The following is a 25,366-nucleotide window of genomic DNA, read 5'->3' on the forward strand; positions in this document are numbered from 1 at the left end:
CAACATGGCGAAACCCCATCTCTATTAAAAATACAAAAATTAGACGGGCATAGTGACGCATGCCTGTAATCCCAGCTACTCAGGAGGCTGAGGCAGGAGAATCACTTGAATCTGGGAGGTGGAGGTTGCAGTGAGCCAAGAGTGCAGACAGAGCAAGACTCCATCTCAAAAAATAAAATAAAATAAAATGCAGAATGTCACGAAATGCCTATGTTAAGAGGATATTTGATAGAGTTTTCTGAAATTTGACAAAAATACTAAACATATATATATATAAAACCAATAATGAACTGTGCAGGTGAAAAATAACTTTTCTGTATTATCACTAATAAAAAGCAAATACTGATCAAACACACTAGCTAAAAAACTAAATCATCTTTCTATTCTCTTTAGAAAATATGATAAACTATCATCAAATGAAGAGATGATTAAAGAGTATATAGCCATATAATGTAAGGGGAAAAAAGTATGAAGAAGTATGCCTGGCGGTTACTTAACAAAAATGTTACTTTAAATTTTTGCATTATTTGTAATATTTTTCTTTTTTTTTTTTTTTTTGAGACAGAGTCTCGCTCTGTTGCACAGGCTGGAGTGCAGTGGCAGTGATCTCGGCTCACTGCAAGCTCCACCTCCCGGGTTCATGCCATTCTCCTGCCTCAGCCTCCGGAGTAGCTGGGACTACAGGCGCCACCACCTCGCCCAGCTAATTTTTTGTATTTTTTAGTAGAGACGGGGTTTCACCGTGTTAGCCAGGATGGTCTCGATCTCCTGACCTCGTGATCCGCCCGTCTCGGCCTCCCAAAGTGCTGGGATTACAGGCTTGAGCCACCACGCCCAGCCTATATTTTTCAACTTTTAAAAATGTATAACGTTGTATTTTTAGTCTAAATACATATTCAGTTGTGTACCTACTTTTGTATCTAAAATTATTATTCTTTTTCTTAAAGAACCCCCACTCGCCAAATGCACATAAACTTCAGGCCCCACAAAATTTGAATCTGCCCGTTAGCTACTTTTCTCTCCACCTAATTGGTCTACCCTTACCCATACTTGTCCTCTTCCAATCTGTTCTTCATGCCACAGTCTAAAGGATCTTCTAAAAGTTCATGTATGATTATATTTCTCTTATATTCTTTCAGTAATTTCCAGTTAGCCTTACTATAGAAACCCAAGTCCTTAAAATAGAATCTGGGTCCTCACCACCTCTCTCCCTCTGCTCTAACCACACTGGCTTCTTCTAGTTATTGCAATGCACCAGCTCAGGACCTTTCCATATACTGTACTCTGTGCCTAGGAGACATTCCACCCAATACTCCATTAACAAATTATCTCCTACTCAAACTTCAGATTTCACTCAAAGATCACTTCCTCAGGGCACCTTAGACTAAGTGAGCCTCCCACCACCTTAAATGCTCACTGCACCCTTTACTTTTCCTTCATAGCATGTCTATTTGTAATCATATACAAGATACAAGATTAGATTGTCAATCTCTCTGCCATTAGACTGCAAATTCCATGAACGAGGGACAATGTCTCTTCGGCACTAGTGTAGCAGTGTTACCGGAAAGGGGTCCTGATCCAGATACCAAGAAAGGGTTCTTGGATCTCAGGCAAGGAAGAATTCAGGACAAGACCATAGAGTAAAGTGAAAGCAAGTTTATTAAGAAAGTAGAGGAATAAAAGAATGCCTACTCCATAGGCAGAGCAGCCCGAGGCTCCTGGTTGCCCATTTTTATGGTTATTTCTTGATGATATGCTAAACAAGGGATGGATTATTCATGCCTCCCCTTTTTAGACCATAGAGGGTACCATCCTGACATTCCCATGGCATTTATAAACTATTATGGTGCTGGTGGGAGTTTAGCAGTGAGGACGGGCAGAGGTCACTTTCATCACCCTCTTGGTTTTGGTGGGTTTTAGCCCGCTTCTTTACTGCTACCTGTTTAATCAGTAAGATCTTTATGACCTGCATCCTGTATCTTTATGACCTCCTATCTCATCCTGTGACTTAGAATGCATAACCATCTGGGAATGCAGCACAGCAGGCCTCAACCTTATTTTACCCAGCCCCTATTCAAGATGGAATTGCTCTGGTTCAATCGCCTCTGACAGCAGCATCCTGAACAAAGTGGTCAACTAATTACACAATTTCTGGCCTCAAACAGTTTATAATCTAACCTTTAAAAAAAAAAAAAAAAAAGAAAAGAAACAATTTTACAATTTGGGACATCAATACAGTGAAATAGGTTCTTTTTTTGTGTAAGAAAGTCTTCCTGGAAGTCTTGAAACGTGACTACGTAAGGATTAGTTATTCTAACTAGCTTGAAAAATTGGCCTAGGCCAAGGCTGTAACCAAGTATTCTGGTTGTCTAGGAACTGCTCTGGCCATATTTCCGGCATAATTGTTTCTTGCAGAAAAACTACTTAATTTTTTTAAAGCTTCTTTTGCCTTCTGTAGGCTTACTTAAAAACAAACAAACAAACAAACAAAAAACAGTATTAAGATCCTTTTGTGGTTCATAAGCCTGATGATTGGGTTTTCACGCTATTGTGTGAGTTAACGACCCCTACCTCAAACCCGTACCTCAAACCTTGTTAGGACTCAGCACATTACCCCTCTGTGGTGAAAAAAACAAAGTAATAAAGGTAATTCTTCTTCTTCTTTTTTTTTTTTTGCATAAGCCCTATCCTTGTACACATGAGGTTTCAAAGTGTTTCCATCATTATTTTTACCTTATAGTATAGTGTTTTCACGAGTTTCTGTATTTTTATTTATTTTTTATTATATTTTAAGTTCTGGGATAGTTTTCACGAGTTTTAAGAGACTCTTCTTGGCAAACAGATCAACTCAGAGAAAATACTTTTACCAGCAAGGAGGTTATACCCTGTTATATTAGTGTGGGGACATGACTTGACAGTTCACCTTGCCAGGAAGATCTCTGTGATTTTTTGTTTGTTTGTTTGTTTTGAGACAGAGTCTGGCTCTGTTCCTGAGGCCTGAGTGCAGTGGCTCACTGCAAGCTCCGCCTCCTGGATTCAAGCCATTCCCGTGCCTCAGCCTCCCGAGTAGCTGGGATTACAGGTGCGTCCCACCATGACCGGCTAATTTTTGTATTTTAGTAGAGACGGGGTTTCACCATGTTGGCCAGGCTGGTCTCAAACTCCTGACCTCAGGTGATACACCCGCCTCAGCCTCCCAAAGTGCTGGGATTACAGGCGTGAGTCACCGCGCCCGATCAGATCTGTTTTTATAGACGTCAGGAGAGGGGCAAAGTCAAATTGTTCCAGAGAGGCCACAGAAATATCTGGAACTAGTTTCAAGGGCTATTCCCCGCTAAAGATTACTTAATAATGCAGTTGGATGACCATGTTTCAAGATTTTTGTTCGATCTGCACAACCTCCAAAATCTTCCAAGAGGGTGTTTAAAAAGTCAGCAAGGACCATTAGGATCAGGACATCCCTAAATTGTTTCAAACTACAATGTCAGCTGAGGAAAGCAGAACATAATCAGGCTTTGGAGTTAAGAGAGCTGAACTGGAATCCAGTTCCAAATTTAATGGCTGAGCCAAATGAGAATGTTAAGACTTATTTCACAAGTTGTAGAGAAAATAAAAAACGATTAAACATCTGGGCCTTGAGTAAGTGCCCCTCGACTTGGAGATTAAATATGGTAGAGTCTACTTTCCTCACTAGCTGATAATAGTATCTGTTAAGTACAGTCCTCTTGTCTCTTCCTTAATCTGTTGCTTAGTATTTGCCAACTCTTTCCTGCTTTTCATCTTCTCTTCCCCCAATTTAAATCTTTCCACCAAGCACTCAGAAACAGGTCCTACCAGAACGCAACCCGAGCCTGCGCGTGAGGTATGCACGGGTCTCGACCTTTTTCCCGTTCTCCGCCCTTTTTTCCGGTTCTCCGCCCCTTTTCCGCCACTGCCTGGTGCCTCCCTCCCGGCTGCGCCTGTCCGCGGCCCCGCCCACGCCGACCGTCACGTGACCGCTCTGCGTGCTCCGCCCCCTGTCCCCGGCTCACGTGATCGCGCCTAGGGAGAAAACGCCTGACCCCAGCCACCGGCCTTCAAAGCACGGCTTTTTCTTCCTTCGGCTGGTTGGCCTTTCGCCCTTCAGCTACCTGTGCGTCCCTCCGTCCCGTCCCGGGGTCACCCCGGAGCCTGTCCGCCATGCAGCTCCTGCCTCTAGCCCCAGGTCGGCTCCGGCAGGGCAGCCCCCGCCACCTGCCCTCCTGCAGCCCAGCGCTGCTGCTGGTGCTGGGCGGCTGCCTGGGGGTCTTCGGGGTGGCAGCGGGAACCCGGAGGCCCAACGTGGTGCTGCTCCTCACGGACGACCAGGACGAAGTGCTCGGCGGCATGGTAACTCTTCTGTTTCTGCCCCGCCCCTCTATCTCTGGGGCTGACTCCCCGGTTTCTTGCTCTCTTTCCCGGTGCCCATCCCCCCTCCCCGAACTGGCTGTCTTATCCCTGGGTAGGTTTGGTTTTCCCACGTGAGGCCCTTTATGCCGGTGTTAGGGACTGCAACACTCATTTACCTTCTGGATTGAGGCACTTGCGTACAGCACACACAGCTTCTAGTCTGGACCGTACTGCTGTGGAGTTTACGTTAATATCTCAAGATAAACATGTGGAGACCAGTGGAGGATAGGTTGAACCAATGAGGATCAGGTGCTGGCTAAAAGCACTCAAACCCTGATTGTTTTTCTTTTGGATTAGAGGATCAAAGACAAGTCCAGTCCCCTTTATGAGGGACCTAGACGACCTCCACATTTGTGCCTGTATACAATGTCTGTATCTGATGTCTATAAAAATAAGACTGGGCTAGGCGCGGTGGCTCACTCTTGTAATCCCAGCTCTTTGGGAGGCCGAGGCGGGCGGATCACAAGGTCAAGAGATCTAGACCATCCTGGCCAACATGGTGAAACCCCGTCCCTACTAGAAATACAAAAATTAGCTGGGCGTGGTGGCGCGCACCTGTAGTCCCAGCTACTTGGGTGGCTGAGGAAGGAGAATCGCTTGAATCCGGGAGGCGGAAGTTGCAGTGAGCCGAGGTTGGGCCACTGCACGCCAGCCTGGCTACAGAGCGAGATTCCGTCTTAAAAAAAAAAAAAAAAAAAGCCTGAAGTGAACTAATCTGGTAGGCCGACCGTCGAACTATTGAGGGTGTGTTTTGCCTCACAAGAATCAAGAAAATTCAATTAGTCTGATTGAACACCTGACTGTTGCATTAGAGACTGTCAGTGTTTCATTTTCTATCTAATGGGTGTTGTCACAAGACTTCTTTTTTTTTTCCCCCGAGTTAATTTTGCTTGTGTATTGCAGAATTCTGGAATCTGTGACCTTTGGAAACATCCACTCCAACCCCTGCCCCATGGAGGTCCAGAAAGCAACTTGCCCAAGACATGAGTAGTTGAGGCAGAGTCCTCTAACCCTGGGTTCAGCATTCCTCTCTTCGCTTTAAAACCAAATGTTTTATTGCTTTATTCGTTTCAGTTCTCTTTTTGCTTTCAGCTGAATGCTGAGACTATGAAATACTCCAGGCAAGATGTTCCTAACTTTTCTTGTGTAGTTACACACCCTCGCTCAGTGTCCTTCAAGCCCCTGGTCCCAACCCGTGAGTGAGTTGTGAAATCAGTTTAGTGACTACCAACGTTTTTTATTTCCTCTGGAATAGAGTAGAATAGAAAATGGCCGTGTGTGAGTGTGTGTGTTACACTTGATAAAGGTAATCATTATCTATCTTTCTTCCCGAGTTGTAAAATATATTTCTTAGGTTGTGCTCAAGAGCTTGAGTCTTTTATAGCTGATGTTTAAGATGCTTGCATTTTGATTACACACTTCTTCCTGCCATATATGCTTCATTGTCTGTTAGTTTCTACCAAGCCATGTTGACATCAATCTTGATTTAATTTTCCTCCTACACTTTAGTTTCACTACTCTTCCAACTACTGCACTTACTTGTCTGCTCACAACATTCCTTTTTTATTTAAACAAAAAAAAAATTGTGTCCTTGAAGAGTGTTTTGTCCAGAAAAAGCAAGCCTTCTCTAGCAGTGACTACAGTACTCAGTTAAAAGGTCAGGGTTTTTTAGGTGTTGAAAACAAAATTCTTTACTTAAATATGAGGTATTCAGAGTTCAGTTTCTTCAATTCTTATAAACCACGGCTGTAGTCTGTGTGTATTTGAGGTCTCTTCCTTTTAGTATGTTAATCCAATTTGCTTCGTTAAGCCAGCAGCAGATTTTTTGAGTCAGGGTCTTGCTCTGTTATCCAGGCTGGAGTGCAGTGGTATAATCAAGGGTCATTGCAGCCTTGAACTCCTAGTCTCAAGCAGTCTTCCTGCCTCAGTCTCCCTAGTAGCTGGAACTACAGGCACACATCACCATGTCCAGCTAATTTTTTAATATTTTGTAGAGACAGGATTTCTCCAGGTTGCCCAAGCCAGTCTTGAACTCCTGGACTCAAGTATTCCCCCCACCTCAGCCTCCCAAAGTGCTGGGATTACAGGCATGAGCCATTGTCTCGGCCGAGATTCTTTTTTTAAATAAGTGTTTCTACTGGAGAGAGATACCAAAGTTGAGTAGAGGAGATAAGTCAGATTTAATGTTCCCAACTCAAGAATTCTGGATTCTCTTCTAGCCTTTTTCAGAATATTCTACCACTAATTGCCAAACAGGACTCCAAGGGGAAGAGCTAAGACAAGAGCATTTGAGAACTTACTTGGAGCTGAGCAGAGCATGAGGATTTTTATACTTGTGCTTCAGTCATCACGGGAGTCCTCTACTGTACATAGTATCCTTATCTTAAAAGGAAACTAAAACTGGAAGGTGGTTAAGTGACATGACTAAGGTTCACATAGCTAATACTGGACAAAGCCTGGGTATCTTATGATCTCAGAGTACCATGCTTTTTCTCCTGTTCTAGAATACTGTGATGATAATCAGATTTCATTCCACATACCCACACCAGCATAATCACATCATAGGTCAGTGAGTCTGCAGGTGACATTCGGGGATGCCAGTGACATCATGGAACTCCTTAATTTACATGTAAAACTTTGTATATAATATCTTCATTTTTGGGGAAAGAGAGCTCTAACCTAAAAAAGATTGCAGATTGCTGCCATAGTTGGCAAAATAAACAGTGGTCAACCCCTACCAGACTAACTCAGGTCAAAGGATTGTAGATAGCGCTTACAACATGATTTAGATTTATAGTGGAATTTTTCAGGCATCTTTGAAATGTTCTTTTATATAGTAGCATCATCTTTAACATTTCATTGTATTTGTTCCACGTATCTGTGGGACTCTGTTTTTATTTTTTATTTTGCCAGGACACTGTTCTTACCACTTTCTTGATTTTACTTAAACATCATTGTAGTGTGTTGGACACACTGTTCTTCACAGAAGCATAAGTTGCTCTTTTAAAAATCACGGCTGGGCGCAGTGGCTCACCTCTATAATCCTAGCACTTTGGGAGGCCGAGGTGGGCAGATCACGAGGTCAGGAGTTCAAGACCAGCCTGGCCAGCATGGTGAAACCCCGTCTCTACTAAAAATACAAAAATTAGCCGGGCATGGTGGCATGTGCCTGTAGTCCCAGCTACTCGGGAGGCTGAGGCGGAAGAATCACTTGAACCCAGGAGGTGGAGGTTGCAGTGGGCCAAGATTGTGCCACTGCACTCCAGCCTGGGTGACAGAGCAAGACTCCATCTCGGGAAAAAAAAAATCATTTAAGAAAAGTGATATTGGCCTGATGCGGTGACTCACTAATCCCAGCACTTTGGGAGGCCAGGGTAGGCAGATCACGAGGTCAGGAGATCGAGACCATCCTGGCGAACACGGTGAAACCCCGTCTCTACTAAAAAATACAAAAAAATTAGCCGAGCGTGGTGGCGGGTGCCTGTAGTCCCAGCTACTCGGGAGGCTGAGGCAGGAGAATGGCGTGAACCCAGGGGGCGGAGCTTGCAGTGAGCCGAGATCGTGCCACTGCACTCCAGCCTGGGCAACAGAGTGAGACTCTGTCTCAAAAAAAAAAAAAAAAAAGTGACATTTGGCCAAAACCTCAGGCAAGTGATGGAAGAAACTATGATAAAAGGTAGGGGAAGAAATTTTTTTTTTTTTTGAGATGGAGTCTTGCTCTGTCACCCAGGTTGGAGTGCAGTGGCGCCATCTCAGCCCACTGCAACCTCCGTCTCCCACGTTCAAGCGATTCCCCTGTCTCAGCCTCTGAAGTAGCTGGGTTTACAGGCACCCACCAGCATGCCCGGCTAATTTTTGTATTTCTGGTAGAGATGGGGTTTCACCATTGGCCAGGCTGGTCTCAAACTCCTGACCTCAAGTGATCTGCCAACTTAAGCCTCCCAAAGTGGTGGGATTACAGGTGTGAGCCACTGTGCCAGGCCGGGGAAGAATAAATATGTCATTGCTTAATTGAAAGCAAAACAATTTCCATTTTTAGCCACAGAATTATCAGAAGTGTCATTTCAGAACAACTATACATGGAACCAGGAAAGTAAATGATTCTTTAGGGTTTTAATGAAAAGGATTCTGCTTGGGGTGAGCAGAGAAACATGTTTGCCCACATGAGGACATGAAATTGGCTACCGCTTAAAGACTCTTGCGTGACCTTAACTTGATCAGCCGCTGTCTTTGCCTAGATCTTAAGGATTCATTTTTCCTTCTAGTTTGCATAGAGACACATACACATTTTGGGTACAGTATGGTTTCTTGTTTGGGACTTTTTCAATTAAGCACAGATGATTATTATCTTTTGTACTATTGTTAGCAGTATAAAGATGACAGTTAATAACTTTTTTTTGAGACAAAGTCTCACTCTTCTTGCCTAGGCTAGATTGCAGTGGTACAGTCATAGCTCACTATAACCTCAAACTTCCGGGCACAAGCAATCCTCCCACCTCAGCCTCCCAAGTAACTGGGACTACGGGCACGCACTACCATGTCCAGCTAATTTTTGTATTTGTTGTAGAGCCAGGGTCTTGCTATGTTGCCCAGGCTGGTCTCAAACTCCTGGTCTCAAGCAGTCCTCCTGCCTCTGCCTTCTAAAGTCCTGGGATAACAGGCGTGAGCCACTGCACCGGGCCTAAAGTCTAAATTCCTATATGGCCCTGCATCACTGACTCCTGCCTACCTCTCTGACCTCATCTTACCTCCCTCTCCCTTCTCCTCAGTAAGCTGCTTCCATCACCACACTGGCTTCTCTGTTTCCTCCCAGGTGCCTCTCTCCTTCCTCTGGCAGCCCTTGTATTGCTATATACCCAGCCTGAAACATCTGAATCTTTGCGTGACTGACTCCTCATCGCATGGCTCTCCGTACAAGTTACCTCCTGAAAGAGAGGCCTTTCCTGACCACCCATCTAAAGTAGTTCCCCTTTCCTCCCACCAGCTGCAATCACATCATCCTGGTTTATTCTCTTCACAGCACTTATCACCACCTGAAATGACTGATTGTTTACCTGTTAGTTGTTTTAAGTCCCCGAGAGTGCAGGGATCATGAGGGCAAGGACTATCCTCTGTCCACCACTGCCTAGATTAATGCCTGGCACACGTTGTGTTTAATAAATGTTATTACACAATATTACCGTAAATCAGATATTCTTTCATAGTTTTACATATTTATCAGTTTGACAATTAAGTCCTATACAGTCAACTCTGGTCCTTTTCTCCACTTACTCTTTGAATCTTCATTTCATCTTCGAATGTCCTCATAGTAACTCAGGTTTTTTTTTAATCAAGCCAGTGTCTCATTAAGCCCAGTATTCTTTTCCTGAGGATGGTACCCAGTGATGGCTTTGAGGAGAGTATGGTTGATGACTTTGCTTCGGAAGGTTGGCAAAGATCTTCTGCATCTCTGGCGTCTCTTGGCAGCCTCTTCTGAATCTACTCATGAAATTATCAGAGCTTTTTTTGGATAAGTTAGAATCCTCATCCTTTTGAGTTTATGGATTCCGTAGGTTTTGTATTTATATAAAACAATGGGGAAAAGTCATTTATACATTATTAAAAATGAGGCTCCTGTTAACCTACTTACATATTTAGATTAACGGTCTTGTTTTTTTTTTGTTTGTTTTTTTTTGTTGTTGTTGAGACAGAGTCTCGCTTTGTCGCCCAGACTGGAGTGCAGTGGCCAGATCTCAGCTCACTGCAAGCTCCGCCTCCCGGGTTCACGCCATTCTCCTGCCTCAGCCTCCCAAGTCGCTGGGACTACAGGCGCCCGCCACCTCGCCCGGCTAGGTTTTTGTATTTTTTAGTAGAGACGGGGTTTCACCATGTTAGCCAGGATGGTCTCGATCTCCTGACCTCGTGATCCGCCCATCTCGGCCTCCCAGAGTGCTGGGATTACAGGCTTGAGCCACCGTGCCCGGCCTTAGATTAGCGATCTTTAAGGAATTATTTCACAACAAAATATACTTAAAACTGCATTCAGTATGGTCTTAGGTTTCAAAGGTATCTCAGAATCATCATGAACTGACTCATATTACAACTAAAATGACCTCTTACAATAGTGCTTTTTTTGTCTGGAATCTGAAGAATATTAGTATTCCTTTTATTCGTATTTAAATGACTGTCTTCATATGTTTGTCCTCACTCTAGGGGGAACTTAATTGTCTCTGTACTTGTAAGGATCTTAGATTCTGAACAAAAGATGAAAAGCAGGACATAAAGTAGTTTCTGAGTAGCCTTTTGCCTGACAGTGTTCTGTGTACGCCTGCTTACCACCTGGTTCAAGTCCTTATCCTGAGGTGCTGGTGGGTCTATGCAGACAACAGTAGCTGGTAGTTGAACAGTGTGCGTCTGACCTCCACCACTGAGTGTGTGAGGTGTGAATCAGTCTCAGCCCTGGGGCCTTGTCTGGCTTTCAGAATCCAACTGTTGTCTTACTTCTGTTCTATAGGGCGGAAGTTTCCCTTTGTATATCATTTCCCACATCCTACTTCTAAAGATTAATTCATGGAAATAGGTCTGCCCTCTCTGCCTTATATGGGGGCAGATGACTAATAAGGGCACAAAGATGTTATTGCCATTGACTGAACTTTCCCTTCCTGCAAGCATTTTGACCTCCTGCACTTTTACGCAGGATGGAGCTGGCTGGAACCAAACCTTTCTCTAGAATCATACAGGACTGTCTTTGGCTGTTGCTTAGAGCTGACCATTTGGGAATAAAAGATTGAGTAAGATGTAACCAAACAGGAATTCTGGCCTGTGTGTCTCAATTTATTGGAATAAATTGTTTAATGGATAATTACGTACTTTTACAGACACCACTGAAGAAAACCAAAGCTCTCATCGGAGAGATGGGGATGACTTTTTCCAGCGCTGTAAGTTTGAAAGCTAATTCAATTTTGTTAATTTAACTGTTTGTATTCTAAGAAGAAACACTCTTCTCGAGAATCTGGTATGATCTATGTGGTTTTTTCCTTGTTAAATGCCTGATTTGAAGGATTTATTTAATGTGATATAAACTCTTTTCGTTGAAATATTACCTCTTATCAATTGATGATGAATTGCAGATATTTCTAAGCCAGTCTCAGAACTAGAGAATTTTATTTTAAACCTCACCATTTGAGGTTTGAAAATGGATTATAAAAAAATCAAGATATATGTATGCTGTGTAAACTTTTCCATGGTAAAACCCAATTAACCCTGATAGCCAAAACTGACAAATAGCAACACACACACCCCATAAATATAGATGCAGAAATTCAAAATAAAGTATCAGTTCATTTTCAAGAACCATGTACATAACCAAGTGAATGGTAGTCTAGGAATGTAAGGGTAGCTTACTATCAGGAAATCCCTTGAATAGTAGCACAGTGTTAAGTTTAAGTGCTCAGACTCTGGAGCCGGACCGCCTAGTCTGGAATACCCTCTCTGCCTCTTTTCTAGCAGTGTGACCTTGGACAAACTAACCTCTCTGGCCCGTTTCCTCCCCATTTATAAAAGGGAGTACCAAAATCATCTTCAGAGTTGTTGTGAGGTTGAGTTAATAGGTGTAGAGCACTTCTGTCAGTGCCCGACTTCTTTTTTTCTTTTTCTTTTTTTTTTTTTGAGATGGAGTCTCGCTTTGTCGCCCAGGCTAGAGTACAGTGGCGCGATCTCGACTCACTGCAACCTCCGCCTCCCGGGGTCAAGCAATTCTCCTGCTTCAGCCCTCTGGGTAGCTGAGATTACAGGCACCCACCACCATGCCCTGCTAATTTTTTGTATTTTTAGTAGATACGGGGTTTCACCATGTTAGCCAGGCTGGTCTTGAACTCCTGACCTCAAGTGATCTGCCCTCCTTGGCCTTCCAAAGTGCTGGGATTACAGGCATGAGCTACCTTGCCCTAGCCAATGCCTGAGTTCTTTTTTTTTTCTGAAGCAGAGTCTCGCCCTGTCACCCAGGCTGGAGTGCAATGGCACGATCTCAGCTCACTGCAAGCTCCGCCTCCCAGGTTCATGCCACTGTCCTGCCTCAGCCTCCCAAGTAGCTGGGACTACAGGTACCTGCCACCACACCCGGCCAACTTTTTGTATTTTTTTTAGTGGAGATGGGGTTTCACTGTGTTAGCCAGGATGGTCTCGATCTCCTGACCTCGTGGCCTCCCAGAGTGCTGGGATTACAGGCATGAGCCATTGCGCCCGGCCAATGCCCGACTTCTTATAGTACATACTACGTGGTGTTGCTTATTATATGTCTACCAACATGATACAAGTAATTGAAAGAAGGAAAATTTATTGTTCTTCCCAATAGATACTAGAAAATACTCTGAAATTTTAGCATTCTTTCCTGGTAATGTATTAAGCTATTATAAGAATACATCCTGACTATGATGACTATTTCAAATACATAAGGTAAAAGACTCAGGGCATTGCTGTTAGAGATGAAACAAGTGCTCCATTTAATGTTGTTCCGACTAGTCATTGTCATAAGTCTTATGGAAATAAGAGGTAAAAATATTGGAAAAATTACTTCTGATTGTTTGGATTTTCTATCTAGGAACACAGGAGAATTATTGAAAACCCTTTAAAATCACTAGAATTCAAGATAAAAATGAAAAAATGAATTTTTTTTTCTTCCATGTAATCAGTTAGAAAAATAGAAGGTGGGAGACAAAGAAAATATTCATAATTGTTTATTTTTATTTTATATAAAGGTAGAGAAAAGGTCTCACTCACTATGTAGCCCAGGCTGGTCTGGAACCCCTGAGCTCAAGTGATCCTCCCATCTCGGCCTCCCAAAGTGCTGGGATTACAGGTGTGAACCACCATGCCCGACCTCATTTATAATTTATAAACTCTCTAAGAGTAACTGGTTGGGGCCAGAAATGGCTATGACCTATGTAAGTTACAAAATGATGTGAGTGGTAAGATAAAAAATATCTGATACATAGATATGCACATCATTTTATATACATTTCTTTTCCTTTTTTTTTTTTTTTTTGAGACAGGGTCTCACTCTGTCGCCCATGTTGGAGTGCAGTGGCATAGCTCACTGAAGACCTGAACTCAAACTCCTGGGTTCAGACAATCCTCCTGCCTCAGCTTCCCAAGTAACTGGGACTACAGGCATGCATCACCACACTCGCCTAATTTTTTTCCACTTCTTTTTAGAGATAGGGTCTCGCTCTATTGCTCAGGCTGGTCTCAAACTCCTGGCCTCAAGTAATCCTCTGCTTCAGCTTCCCAAATAGCTGGGATTACAGGTGTGAGCCACTGTGCTCAACTAAGACACAATATTATATAATAAAATGTTTATTCTAGTTGTAATCTTAACAAGATTGTTTTAGACTCAAACGATTCCAAAAGTTATCTGGAATAATAAATAGATGAGAATAATCAAAGTAATTTTTTTAAAAAATTACAGTGGCTGTATAATCCCAGCACGTTAGGAGGCTGAGGCAGGTGGATTGTTTGAGCTCAGGAGTTTGAGACCAGCCTGGGCAACATGGCAAGATCCTATATCTACTAAAAATACTTAAAAATACCTGGGCATTGGGCCAGGCACAGTGGCTCAAACCTGTAATCTCAGCACTTTGGGAGGCCTAGGCGGGCGGATCACCTGAGGTCAGGAGTTCAAGACCAGCCTGCCCAACATGGTGAAACCCCATGTCTACTAAAAATACAAAAAATTAGCCAGGCGTGGTGGCGGGCACCTATAAGCCCAGCTACTCGGGAGGCTGAGGCAGGAGAATTACTTGAACCCGGGAGGTGGAGGTTGCAGTGAGCCGAGATTGTGCCTCTGCACTCCAGCCTGGGCAACAGAGTGAGACTCCGTCTCAAAACAACAACAACAACAAAATATAGGCATGGTGGTGCCTGTCTGTGGTCCCATCTACTTTGGTAAGTTGGGGTGGGAGGATTGCTTAACCCTGAGGTGGCGGAGGTTGCAGTGAGCTGAGATCGCACCACTGTACTCCATCCTGAGTGACAGAGTAAGACTGTCTCAAAAAAAAAGAAATTGCTCTACCAGATGCCAAAATGTAATATTAAGATAAACTGTGTACTGGCTATAAAATTGATCAGAAAGCAAAAAGGGAAAGAGTTAAGAGTTGCCAATTTAAACTTAAGAAGTCAAACATCTAATACAATTAAAAGGCAAAAGTAAAAATGGGAAGTATTTGTATCATGACTGAATTCTTCCTTAACTTAAATCTTATGTAACAAGAGGCCAACAGCCCTAGAGGAAAAAAATGAGCAAAGCATATGAACACACAAACAGTTGGTCGGTACCTGTGGAGAATGTTCATCCTCACTGTTATTTTAAAATGCCAAATCGAATTTGAAAGGCAAAAAGGCTTGCTAGTATTAAAAGGATAATACCCAATTTTGGCATGAGTCTGTGCTCAAATGCTCATTCCTTCTCTGCTGGTCCAAGTGTAAGCTAGTATTACCTTTCTGTGAAGTGGCTGGGTGATGTGTACCAATATGATTGGGTAGAATGGGGAAAGTCTGTTGCTGATAGTAGCTAATGGAAATATAATTACAGTAGGGAAAAAAGTCTGTGTCCAGTGTTTAAAGTGATACAGGAAATGTGTAAAGCTGCAGATCAGCCTGCAAATGAACCACTGTGTCTCAGTTAGATCCTGGTAGTATTCTATCTTTGGTTAAGACCCGTCTCTCACCATGCTGTGCTCCTCATGTATAAATATTATTTCTGGCTGGGTGCAGTGGCTCACACCTGTAATCCCAGCACTTTGGGAGGCCAGGGTGGAGGGATCACTTGAATCCAGGAGTTTTAGATGAGCCTGGACAACATAGGAAGAATGTTATCTCTACAAATAAGAAAATGAAAAAAAAAAAGCCAGGAGTGGTGGCAAGCGCCTGTACTCCAGGCTGTTTGGGAGGATCACTTGCGCCAGGAAGTCGAGGCTGCAGTGAGCTGTGCTTGTGCCACTGCACTCCAGCCTGGGTGACAGAGTGAGACCTTGCCTCAAAAAAAAAAAAAAAAAAAAAACCTCTATGGCGGATGAGAATAGAATTACTATTATCCTGCAGAAAGAAGCCACTTGAAAAAGAAATCTGTATTCTCAGTTTGTTTTATCTGCTTTGATGTCTCCACTATGTGACTTAAAGCAGCCCTGAAGTATGTCATGTGTAGAAAAAAATACATATATTCCATGAGAAACGACATATTTGAAGTTAGAGTATTAAGGAGCTTTTCTTTACCCTCTTTAGCAATGATGAGAAGTTCATCTTTCTTGTGTGACTTTGTCCTTTTTGCTTCCTTTCCTTTGTAGTATGTGCCAAGTGCTCTCTGCTGCCCCAGCAGAGCCAGTATCCTGACAGGAAAGTACCCACATAATCATCATGTTGTGAACAACACTCTAGAGGGGAACTGCAGTAGCAAGTCCTGGCAGAAGATCCAAGAACCAAATACTTTCCCAGCAATTCTCAGATCAATGTGTGGTTATCAGACCTTTTTTGCAGGGAAATACTTAAATGAGGTATGTTCAATGATCTCTTTCTTTTTTTATAATGACTTTTAAAATGTGAATATAATTCATGTTAATTTTATTATTAGTATCAATTAATGTTAAAGGATTTCTTGGTGTATGCTGTTTTCTGTGAATCTGCCTGTTAAGCAAGAACAAGTACCCACATCATGTAAATATGTTCGTATAAGTACACATGTACATATTTACATGATTTGGGTAAGTACAGTGTATTTATATGATGTGGGTACTTGTTCTTCCTTTCAGTAGTCCCAGGAGCATGTATTTAAAAATTGTCCTAAGAGTGCTGCTGTCTGATGCGTCATCCCTTTTTCCTCAGGAATTCAGTTTGTCATGTGGCTGTCATGGTATCTTTGTTTCCATTCCCTGTTACCAGTACCTAACTGAAGACATTTTTTCATCTTAGAATCTTTCCTCAGATTTTTAGAATCTTTTCTGAATTATAACAACTTAATGCTTAACTCATTTTGTAATGTGAAAAGTGGCAACAAAATGTGGAGAGATTAGTGATGAAGTACCCAGAGTCAGGGTCCTGCAGGTCATTAAAGTATATGGCCAGCAGCTGGTACACCAGCCTTGTAGACCTAGATGGAGGGATACGCCCGGTGACCTGTCAAGGCTAGATTCCATGTGCCCACATTCACACATTGGCCTTAGCTGTTACCCAGAGTCCAAGCTTAAAGGAAATAGTTTGTTTCAGAATGTTTGGGGTTAGCTCTTACGGTTAAACTAGGAGTTCAAGACAAAGAGAAAATGTACTTATACTCTTTATCTGTAGTTGCTAGAGATCTTAATACCTGATCTGGATTTTCTGTTAATTCTCCCCTCCCCCCAATAATTGGGGGAATCTGCAACCTTGTGAGTCTGCAGGAAGGTGAGTCAGTTTGAAAAGGATCATGAGAACTAGGAACTGTGGATACTGGGTCATTTGGTTGGGGCTATGGGTCATAAAGACAGCTTACACTGCTTTGCATGTTGAAGGACATCTGATGTGTATATAAAATTAAGAGCCCGTTAAAGTAGAAAGATTTTGTTTTCAGGGATTAAATTCTGCCTTAAGTGGATGGCATTAAACCTTGTAAGGATAAAGGGGAATAATTCTGTGGTTTCTTTATTTTATTCATCTCATCAGATAAATCAAGTTCGAAAAGTGGGTTTCATCTGTAGGGCAACTGAAATACAGATTATCCCTTATCCAAAATGCTTAGGATCAGAAGTATTTTGCGTTTCAGATTTTTTAGATTTTGAAATATATGCATGATATTGAACAGTCCAAATCTGAAACAGTCCAAATCTGAAAATGTGAAGTGCTCCAGTGAACATTTCCTTTGAGTGTCATGTTGGCACTCAAAAAGTTTTAGATTTTCAGATTTGGGATATTCAATGTATAATAAGTCGATAGCTCATAGTCTGATTATTTGAACTACTTAGGGTCATTTGGACTATTCAGTCTATGGTATCAGCAGGTCAGCATTCACCCCATGAATAGGCTGCATGGGATAGGCTGTGTGGACTTTTTCTGTAGTGGGTGAGATAGTAAACATTTCAGGCCTTGCAGGTCATGTGTCTCTGTTGCTACTATTCAGCTCTGCCACTGTAGCGTGAAAGCAGCCACAGACACTACACTATGTACAGGAATGTGGCTGTCTTCCAATAAAACTCTTTATCATTATTAAAATTTGAATTTAAGGCCGGGCGCGGTGGCTCAAGCCTGTAATCCCAGCACTTTGGGAGGCCGAGGCGGGCGGATCACAAGGTCAGGAGATCGAGACCACAGTGAAACCCCGTCTCTACTAAAAATACAAAAAATTAGCCGGGCGCGGTGGCGGGCGCCTGTAGTCCTAGCTACTCAGGAGGCTGAGGCAGGAGAATGGCGTGAACCCAGGAGGCGAAGCTTGCAGTGAGCCGAGATCGCGCCACTGCACTCCAGCCTGGGCAACAGCGTGAGACTCCGTCTCAAAAAAAAAAAAAAATAAATAAATAAATAAAATAAAATTTGAATTTATATAATTGTCACATTTCACAAAATATTCTTATTTTGATTAACTTTTATATTTGAAAATTGTTAAAACAAATTCTTAGCTTGCTGTTCATACAGAAGTCATCAGGCCAGATTTGGCTCACTGGCTGTAGTTTGCCAACTCTGGCTTTAGAAGTTCCTAGGATTATTAGAGTTTATTTTTGACTAGTGTCTGTTTCAGGCACTGGTCTAAAAAGATTCTAAAATTTCCTGTTTCTTTCTGGTCTGGTCATATCTAAGGACTTGTAACTGTCCCTACTTGTCTTGCTTTTCAGTACGGAGCCCCAGATGCAGGTGGACTAGAACACGTTCCTCTGGGTTGGAGTTACTGGTATGCCTTGGTGAGTGATTACTGAAGTCAGTGACAATTATATGCAGCCCTACAGATGCAGAATATGTTTAATTTAGCTCTGATATTGACATAACTTTATTTGCTATTACAATTAGTCATTTTAAAACCTTAAAATTTATTGACTTGTGGCCACGTGTAGTGGCTCATGCCTAGAATCCCAACACTTTGGGAGGCAGAGACAGGAGGATCTCTTGAGTTCAGGAGTTCGAGACCAGCCTGGGCAAAATGGCGAGACCCCATCTCAGCAAAAAATTTTAAAATTAGCTGGGTATGGTGGCATGTGCCTGTAGTCCTAGCTGCTCGGGAAGCTGAGGCAAGATGATCACATGAGCCCAGGAATTTGAGGCCGCAGTGAGCTATGATTGTGCCACTGCATTCCAGTCTGGGCATCAGAGAGAGACCCAGTCTCATATTTTTTAAAAAAAAAAAAAAAAAAAAAAGGTCTATTGACTTGTGAGTCAGTCCTTTCTGGGATGTTTTTCCTGCATTGTACATGGTTTAGCAAAGTAGTTTGCTTTTCTACCTGATCTACTTCTGGCTTTTTAACTAGAATGTACAATTGAAACTGTGCTTGTCTTTAATAAAACCCTAGTCAAAAACTCCAATTCAGTATTGACTTGAGTAATTATCTTTTTAATGTCTTATCACTGCTCAGAGTATAGTTTAGCCCAGCATGGATTCAGACTTCTACTTTGTGCACTGACCTCATAACAAATTTGACTTTCCTCTTTTTAATAGGAAAAGAATTCTAAGTATTATAATTACACCCTGTCTATCAATGGGAAGGCACGGAAGCATGGTGAAAACTATAGCGTGGACTACCTGACAGATGTTTTGGTGAGTTGCAGAAGCCCTGTAGCTCTGTCCTTACAGGGTTGGCTCACATTTGATTGAAGACTCTGCCTAGAAAACCTATAATCTTACTTGTTTGTGTTGGGTAATATAAATGCACAGTAACTTGGTCTAACTGCCCAAGAGTATTTCCAGCTGATTACAAACTCCTGAGGGTGTTTTCTTTGTGTATAAGCCAGGCTCAGCTCTAATGCTCTTGAAATTCCAGCAACAAATCCCTTTTCCAAAGGTTAATCTTGTCGACTATAGAGATTACTTTGTAGAGGTTTTACTTTGTAAGGGTACCTACTCTTGACCCCAGTTTTACTCACAAGCTACAAGATGGCAGCTTCACAGGCCCCCATTATGAGGATGGAAGGATAGGGATACTGGATTTATTTGGGCATTGGGTATTTATATATAAAAATTACTGAAAGCAGGTTAAATTGGGACTTTCCTATTCTGAGGCATTTCTAATGACAGTCTTCCATAGTATTATATATTCATTCACTCAATAGTTCAGCACCTAGTGTAGCCAGTATTCAGCAGTAAATGAAGCAAAGTCCCTGATTCTGTGGAAGGTAATTTTACTTACACACACACAGTCTTATGTGTTGTGTCATTAACTGGTGATCAGTTAGAGAAATTAGTTAGGGTATGAGGTTACTTAGATAACATTTAAGCAGAAACTCGAAGTAGGTGAGAATGAGCTGTGCAGATCTGGGGAATAGTGCTACAGAGTCAGGGAACAGTAAGTGGGAGGGCCCTGAGGCAGGAGTGTACCTGGCGTATTTGAGAAACCACAAGGAAGCTGATGGGACTGGAGTGAAAGGTAGATGGAGGGGTTATAGGAGATAGATACAGTCAGTATCTTTTGAGTTATTGTTGGGAATAAATGAAATTACTTCAGAACAATGAAAAACAATATATATGTAGCATGCTTTCATTTTCATAAAGTATCTTCTGATAAGCAAAGGAAAAATGTAAGTCCATGTATTAAAGCTCTAGTGGGATGTATTTGAATCTAATGTTATTCACTACTTCAGTGCATAATTTATGACATCTACTTTCTGCATATTTTCATAAGTTTAAGGTAACTTAATCTACCTTTCCCACTGTTTTAAGCTGACTCTCTTTTTACATTCTTTAAGGCATCACATGTAGATACCATAATCTCCATTAGTGTAAGTTAATACTAAAATGGCCACGTTACTGTTTCCTTCTTTGTGGGAGACATGATTTCTAGGTCATATAAAATCATCAAGATCTTCATTGCCTTCTTATGTTGGTATGCTTCTCAGTCTTTAAAGTATTGCCTAAAAACCAAATATATTTGTTCCAACAATATGCTTGCAAATGGCTATGACATGAGATCATGTGCTAAGATTGCTTAAAAGCTAGTAAGACCCTGTGCTGTCTGCTCACCAGAAGACATTTATCTATTAAATACTCATCTATTGGGTAAGGTAGGAGATGACAAATCTTTTTATGTGTCAGGCTAATGTCTCCTTGGACTTTCTGGACTACAAGTCCAACTTTGAGCCCTTCTTCATGATGATCGCCACTCCAGCGCCTCATTCACCTTGGACAGCTGCACCTCAGTACCAGAAGGCCTTCCAGAATGTCTTTGCACCAAGAAACAAGAACTTCAACATCCATGGAACGGTAGCTTCCCGCATCCCTTGTATTCAGCCGTACTCAGTATAATTAACTATATGATATACTTGTCAGGAAGCCTTTTAGCCATGTAGTGGGTTTTTCTTCACAATGTTTTAGAGGTAATTGCATCTGTTCCTAGTACAACCGATAGTATACTTGCATTGCAAGTACAGATAAAGTTCCTGCTACACATCCATTGAGCAGCTGGATAGTTGACAGGGAATGGTAAAGAATGCCATCTTTCCCAATTTACAGGCATATCACTCAGGCTCTCCTGGTAACCTCTGTGCAGGCTCTCCTCCCTCCTGGCATAGCCGGGACTGCACCAGCCTCCTGGTGGCCCTCACTAGCCTTTGAGGCATGGGAAGAAGGGGTGGCACAGAGCAATACGGATGGAAAGGGAAGTTGAATGGAAAAATGAACCAGGTGACATGATTAAAAGCCACGACAACCCATATGTTTGCCTCATGTGCCAATTACTTATACTTCGTTTGGCTTGGTGTATAGACAGTTCCCTGGTTCAAAGATGGAAGGCCTCCATTGCCTCAGGTCTGTTATCCAGAAATTGTAATTGCTTGTAAGGTTATAGAAAGAAGGAGTCATAAAGTCAGACTCAGAACTACCACTTTCTAGCTCAGTTCTGACCATGAGCACGATGCTTAACTGCATTTTTTCATGTGAAGTGGGAGCTCTTGATCCCTTATGAACTACTGTATGAATTCAAGTACATAGAAACAATTAGCATATTGCCTGGCACATTATGGGCAAGTGCTTGTTAAATACAATTTCAAAGCTGAGTGAACTGGGTTTTAAATTAGAGGACCATTCGCAATCTGTGTTCCAAAAGAAGTTAATAAAAAGTTCCCATGGTCAAGTAAGTTTGGAAAGTTTGAGTTAAATAAGTCACTCTGCTGCAGGACTTCTCAGAGTTATTCATGATCGAATGTGAATTTCTAGCAGGAGGATATGCTATATAGCATTTCCCAAACTTAGTAACACTTTAGGAGCATAGTTTGAGATATGGTGGCTTAGGGTTTTACGAATAGAGAAGAGAGAATAGTATATGGGGATGTTTTTGTTTAAATGGGAGGGCCCTCCAGATTTAGACTTGAAGTTTTAGGAAATTGCTGTAATAAGATTTTTCCTTAGGATCTAGGGTGACCGATGTCTTGGCTAGGCAAAACTTAGAGGAAGGCAGACCAGGTGCGGTGGCTTATGCTTGTAATCCCAGCACTTTGGGAGGCCAAGGCAAGAGGATCACTTGAGGCCAGGAGTTCAAGACCAGCCTGGCGAACATGACGAAACCCCATCTCTACTGAAAATACAAAAATTAGACAGATGTAGTGCACGCCTGTAATCCCAGCTACTCGGGTGGCTAAGGCATGAAAATCACATGAATCCGGGAGGCACAGGTTGCAGTGAGCCGAGATGGGCGCCACTGCACTCTAGCTTGGCCTTGGGCTGGAGTGCAGTGGTGCGATCTTGGCTCAATGCAGCCTCCACCTCTGTCTCAAAAAAAGCAACTTAGAGAAAGGTAAAGTTACTTGCCCATTTTGTAATTGTAGTAGACCAAAGGCATAAAATCAGAGTTGTAAATGTAATCTCGTTTTAGCCAGTAGTTGCCCAGTGACATCCTCTAAAATTTCTTAATGCTGCTAACAGAGGAGCCAAGACCTTTTATGGTTTGGGAGGTGCTGGGAAGCTGAAAAATGAGAGATTGAGTTAATCTGCAGAAATTTCTATTTTAGGAATGCAGGAAGGGAGAGAAGGTCTGAAGTTGCTTAAACAGGTTCCAATTAGTTCCTTCTTACTGAATTATGAATGAAATGATTCTATTTATCTATTCTAGTAATCCAGTATTTTGTTTGACTGTGGTGACTTGGTGTTAACATTTTTTTCCTTCTAAATTTTAGAACAAGCACTGGCTAATTAGGCAAGCCAAGACTCCAATGACTAATTCTTCAATACAGTTTTTAGATAATGCATTTAGGAAAAGGTAAGAGCTGCTGCTACGTAACAATCTGAGTTGTTTTAAGGACTCTACAAATCAGCTCATGAAGAGGGGACCACCACATTGTTGTCTCTGAAACAAAAATAGAGGGAAGCAGGTCAGTGGGAGAGAGGCTTCGATGGGGCACCAGAAGCAGAGACATTCCTTTACACTCAACGAGGTGGCCTTTGGACCCCAGTACTAATTAGACTGCCCATTTTTAGGACTTGGCAAAAGTATTGCAAACTTGAACCATGTGGTAGAATTTTTTTCTCCTGCTTTAAAGAAAAGGTTACTTGGTTAAGAGAGCCCATTGTCGTCTGTGACAAATGACCCAGCAGCTTAGACAAGATCAAAATATTTGCCCTTGCTGTTTGGAATTTTCAAGAAATTATCTTAATTCAATTTTTAAAAATCCATTACTTTCTCTTAGGAAGTGTTTAGTGTAGACCAGGGATAAGCAAACTTTTTCTGTAAAGGGGCAGATAGTAAATATTAATAGGCTTGCAGGTCATACATTCTGTCACAACTACTCAGCTCTGCTATTGTAGCACAAAAGCAGCCCTGGGTAATATGTAAATGAATGAGCATGGTTGTAGTCCAATAAAACTTTATAAAAACAGACAGTGGGCAAGCTTTGGCCCATGAGTCATAGTTTGCCAGCTCCTAGTTCAAACATCTTAAGCTTTTTTGTAGCACAGTCCTGTCTGAATTAATCTGTAGTACACAGTACTGAGAATGGACAACTCTTTCTTCTGTTTGTCTCTACTCTCATCACTATTGCCAATAAAAAGTAAAGCTAACGGGTTATTTAAAAACGAGTTTATTTCTTTGGAAACAACTTTGGAATGAATTATGTTCTGGAATTTTCTAATCTATTTTTTACAATGGGAAGGTCTGGGGAATGGAGATTGGGGATTTGAGTTTTGGGGGAGAGTGTTTTGGGTTCTTTCTTTTTTTAAACGGGGGTGTCTTTGTTTTTGGTTGTTTTTGGTTGGTTGGTTGGTTGTTTTGGCAAGATGGTGATACCTCAGCCATTGCCCCTTTCTACCTTCTGTTCACATCCAGGTGGCAAACTCTCCTCTCAGTTGATGACCTTGTGGAGAAACTGGTCAAGAGATTGGAGTTCACCGGGGAGCTCAACAACACTTACATCTTCTATACCTCAGACAATGGCTATCACACAGGTCAGAGGCAGGGTTAGGTACTGCTGTGATCTTTGAGAATATGTCTTTCCTTTTTCACCCAGTGAGCCCTGGCAGAGAGTTCTAGTCTTGTTATAACTGGACATGCCAGAGGGAGTATCTTGCCCTCAGGACCCCTCCAGTTGGAGCACCACATCATTCACACATGGAGAAACCAGGTTTTATTATTTGCTGTTTCACACGCAAGATGACATGGTGTTCTAGAGTGGGGGCAGAGCATGAACTTGATGGGTTGGAGGCAGACCGTATGGAAGGCATTTGAGACAGGAAGGCCAAAAGAAGGTTGTCTTGTGAGGAAAACTTTCTTGCCATTCATGGAATTTGTTTTTTGAGTGTTTTTGGTTTTTTTCAAAAGCTGCAGGATGAGTCAGCTCTGTGTCCTTGACTTTCATGCTTTCTACTTGGACCTTCTGTTGTTAAAAGCAAACATTTTCTTCTTTTCCACATATATAAATGTCCACTTGAATGGGATTCACTTGAGACTTGCTTGCATAGGAGGAGATCGCTTAGGCATTAATGCATTATTGTGATTATTTTTTTGATGAGGGGGTGTGGGGGGACAGAATCTCACTCTCTCACCCAGGCTGGGGTGTAGTAGCGCCGTGATTTCGGCTCACAGCAACCTCCGTCTCCCAGATTCAAGCGATTCTCCTGCCTCAACCTCTTGAGTACCGGAGACTACAGGCACATGCCACCACGCCTGACCAATTTTTGTGTTTTAGTAGAGATGGGTTTTTATCATGTTGGCCAGACTGGTCTTGAACTCCTGACCTCAGGTAATCTGCCTACCTCCGCCTCCCTAAGTGCTAGGAGTACAGACGTGAGCCACATGCCCGGCCTGTGAATATTTTTAAACACAAAGTAGAGAATAGTAAAATAGCCCCCATTATCCGGCTTAGATTTTCAGCTGCATGAGGCCACTCTTTTGAATTCTTCCTACTCTCCGTGTGTTTTTCTTTTGTTGCTAGAAGGTTTTGAAGCAACTCCCATACACATGACTCCAGGATTCAACACCAGATTATGCATCTGACTCTGGTTATTATGTATCAAGATGCAGACCGCCAGCCACAGTGGCTCACACCTATAATCCCAGCACTTTGGGAGGCCAAGGCAGGTGGATCACCTGAGGCCAGGAGTTCTAGATCAGCCTGGCCAACATGCCAAAACTCCTTCTCTACTAAAAATACAAAAATTAGTCAGGCGTGATGGCACATGCCTGTAGTCCCAGCTACTCAGGAGGCTGAGGCAGGAGAATCGCTTGAATCCAGGAGGTTGAGGTTGCAGTGAGCTGAGATCGTGCCACTGCACTCCAGCGTGGGTAACAGAGCGAGATTCCATCTCAAAAAA

The 25,366-nt window shown here is 42.3% G+C and overlaps 1 protein-coding gene and 1 pseudogene across 1 annotated transcript in view; both read left to right on the top strand.

Annotated features, from left to right (window-relative positions):
- Window positions 1-2,504: 2,504 nt before the first annotated feature.
- Window positions 2,505-2,624, top strand: LOC112425174 (small nucleolar RNA U13; annotated as a pseudogene).
- Window positions 2,625-4,025: 1,401 nt separating this feature from the next.
- The window catches only part of LOC105473455 (glucosamine (N-acetyl)-6-sulfatase), a 45,200-nt gene continuing 23,859 nt past the window's right edge, over window positions 4,026-25,366 (top strand). Inside the window, exons 1-8 of the mRNA XM_011727281.2 lie at window positions 4,026-4,368; window positions 11,286-11,345; window positions 15,747-15,953; window positions 18,258-18,323; window positions 19,073-19,171; window positions 20,663-20,830; window positions 22,738-22,820; window positions 23,883-24,001. Of these exons, the coding sequence (XP_011725583.2) occupies window positions 4,180-4,368; window positions 11,286-11,345; window positions 15,747-15,953; window positions 18,258-18,323; window positions 19,073-19,171; window positions 20,663-20,830; window positions 22,738-22,820; window positions 23,883-24,001 (991 nt within the window). The 5' untranslated portion in view covers window positions 4,026-4,179. The remainder of the gene's footprint in view (window positions 4,369-11,285; window positions 11,346-15,746; window positions 15,954-18,257; window positions 18,324-19,072; window positions 19,172-20,662; window positions 20,831-22,737; window positions 22,821-23,882; window positions 24,002-25,366) is intronic.

This window comes from Macaca nemestrina, chromosome 10 (genome assembly GCF_043159975.1).
Source record: "Macaca nemestrina isolate mMacNem1 chromosome 10, mMacNem.hap1, whole genome shotgun sequence".
In the NCBI taxonomy this organism is placed as follows: Eukaryota; Metazoa; Chordata; class Mammalia; order Primates; family Cercopithecidae; genus Macaca; species Macaca nemestrina.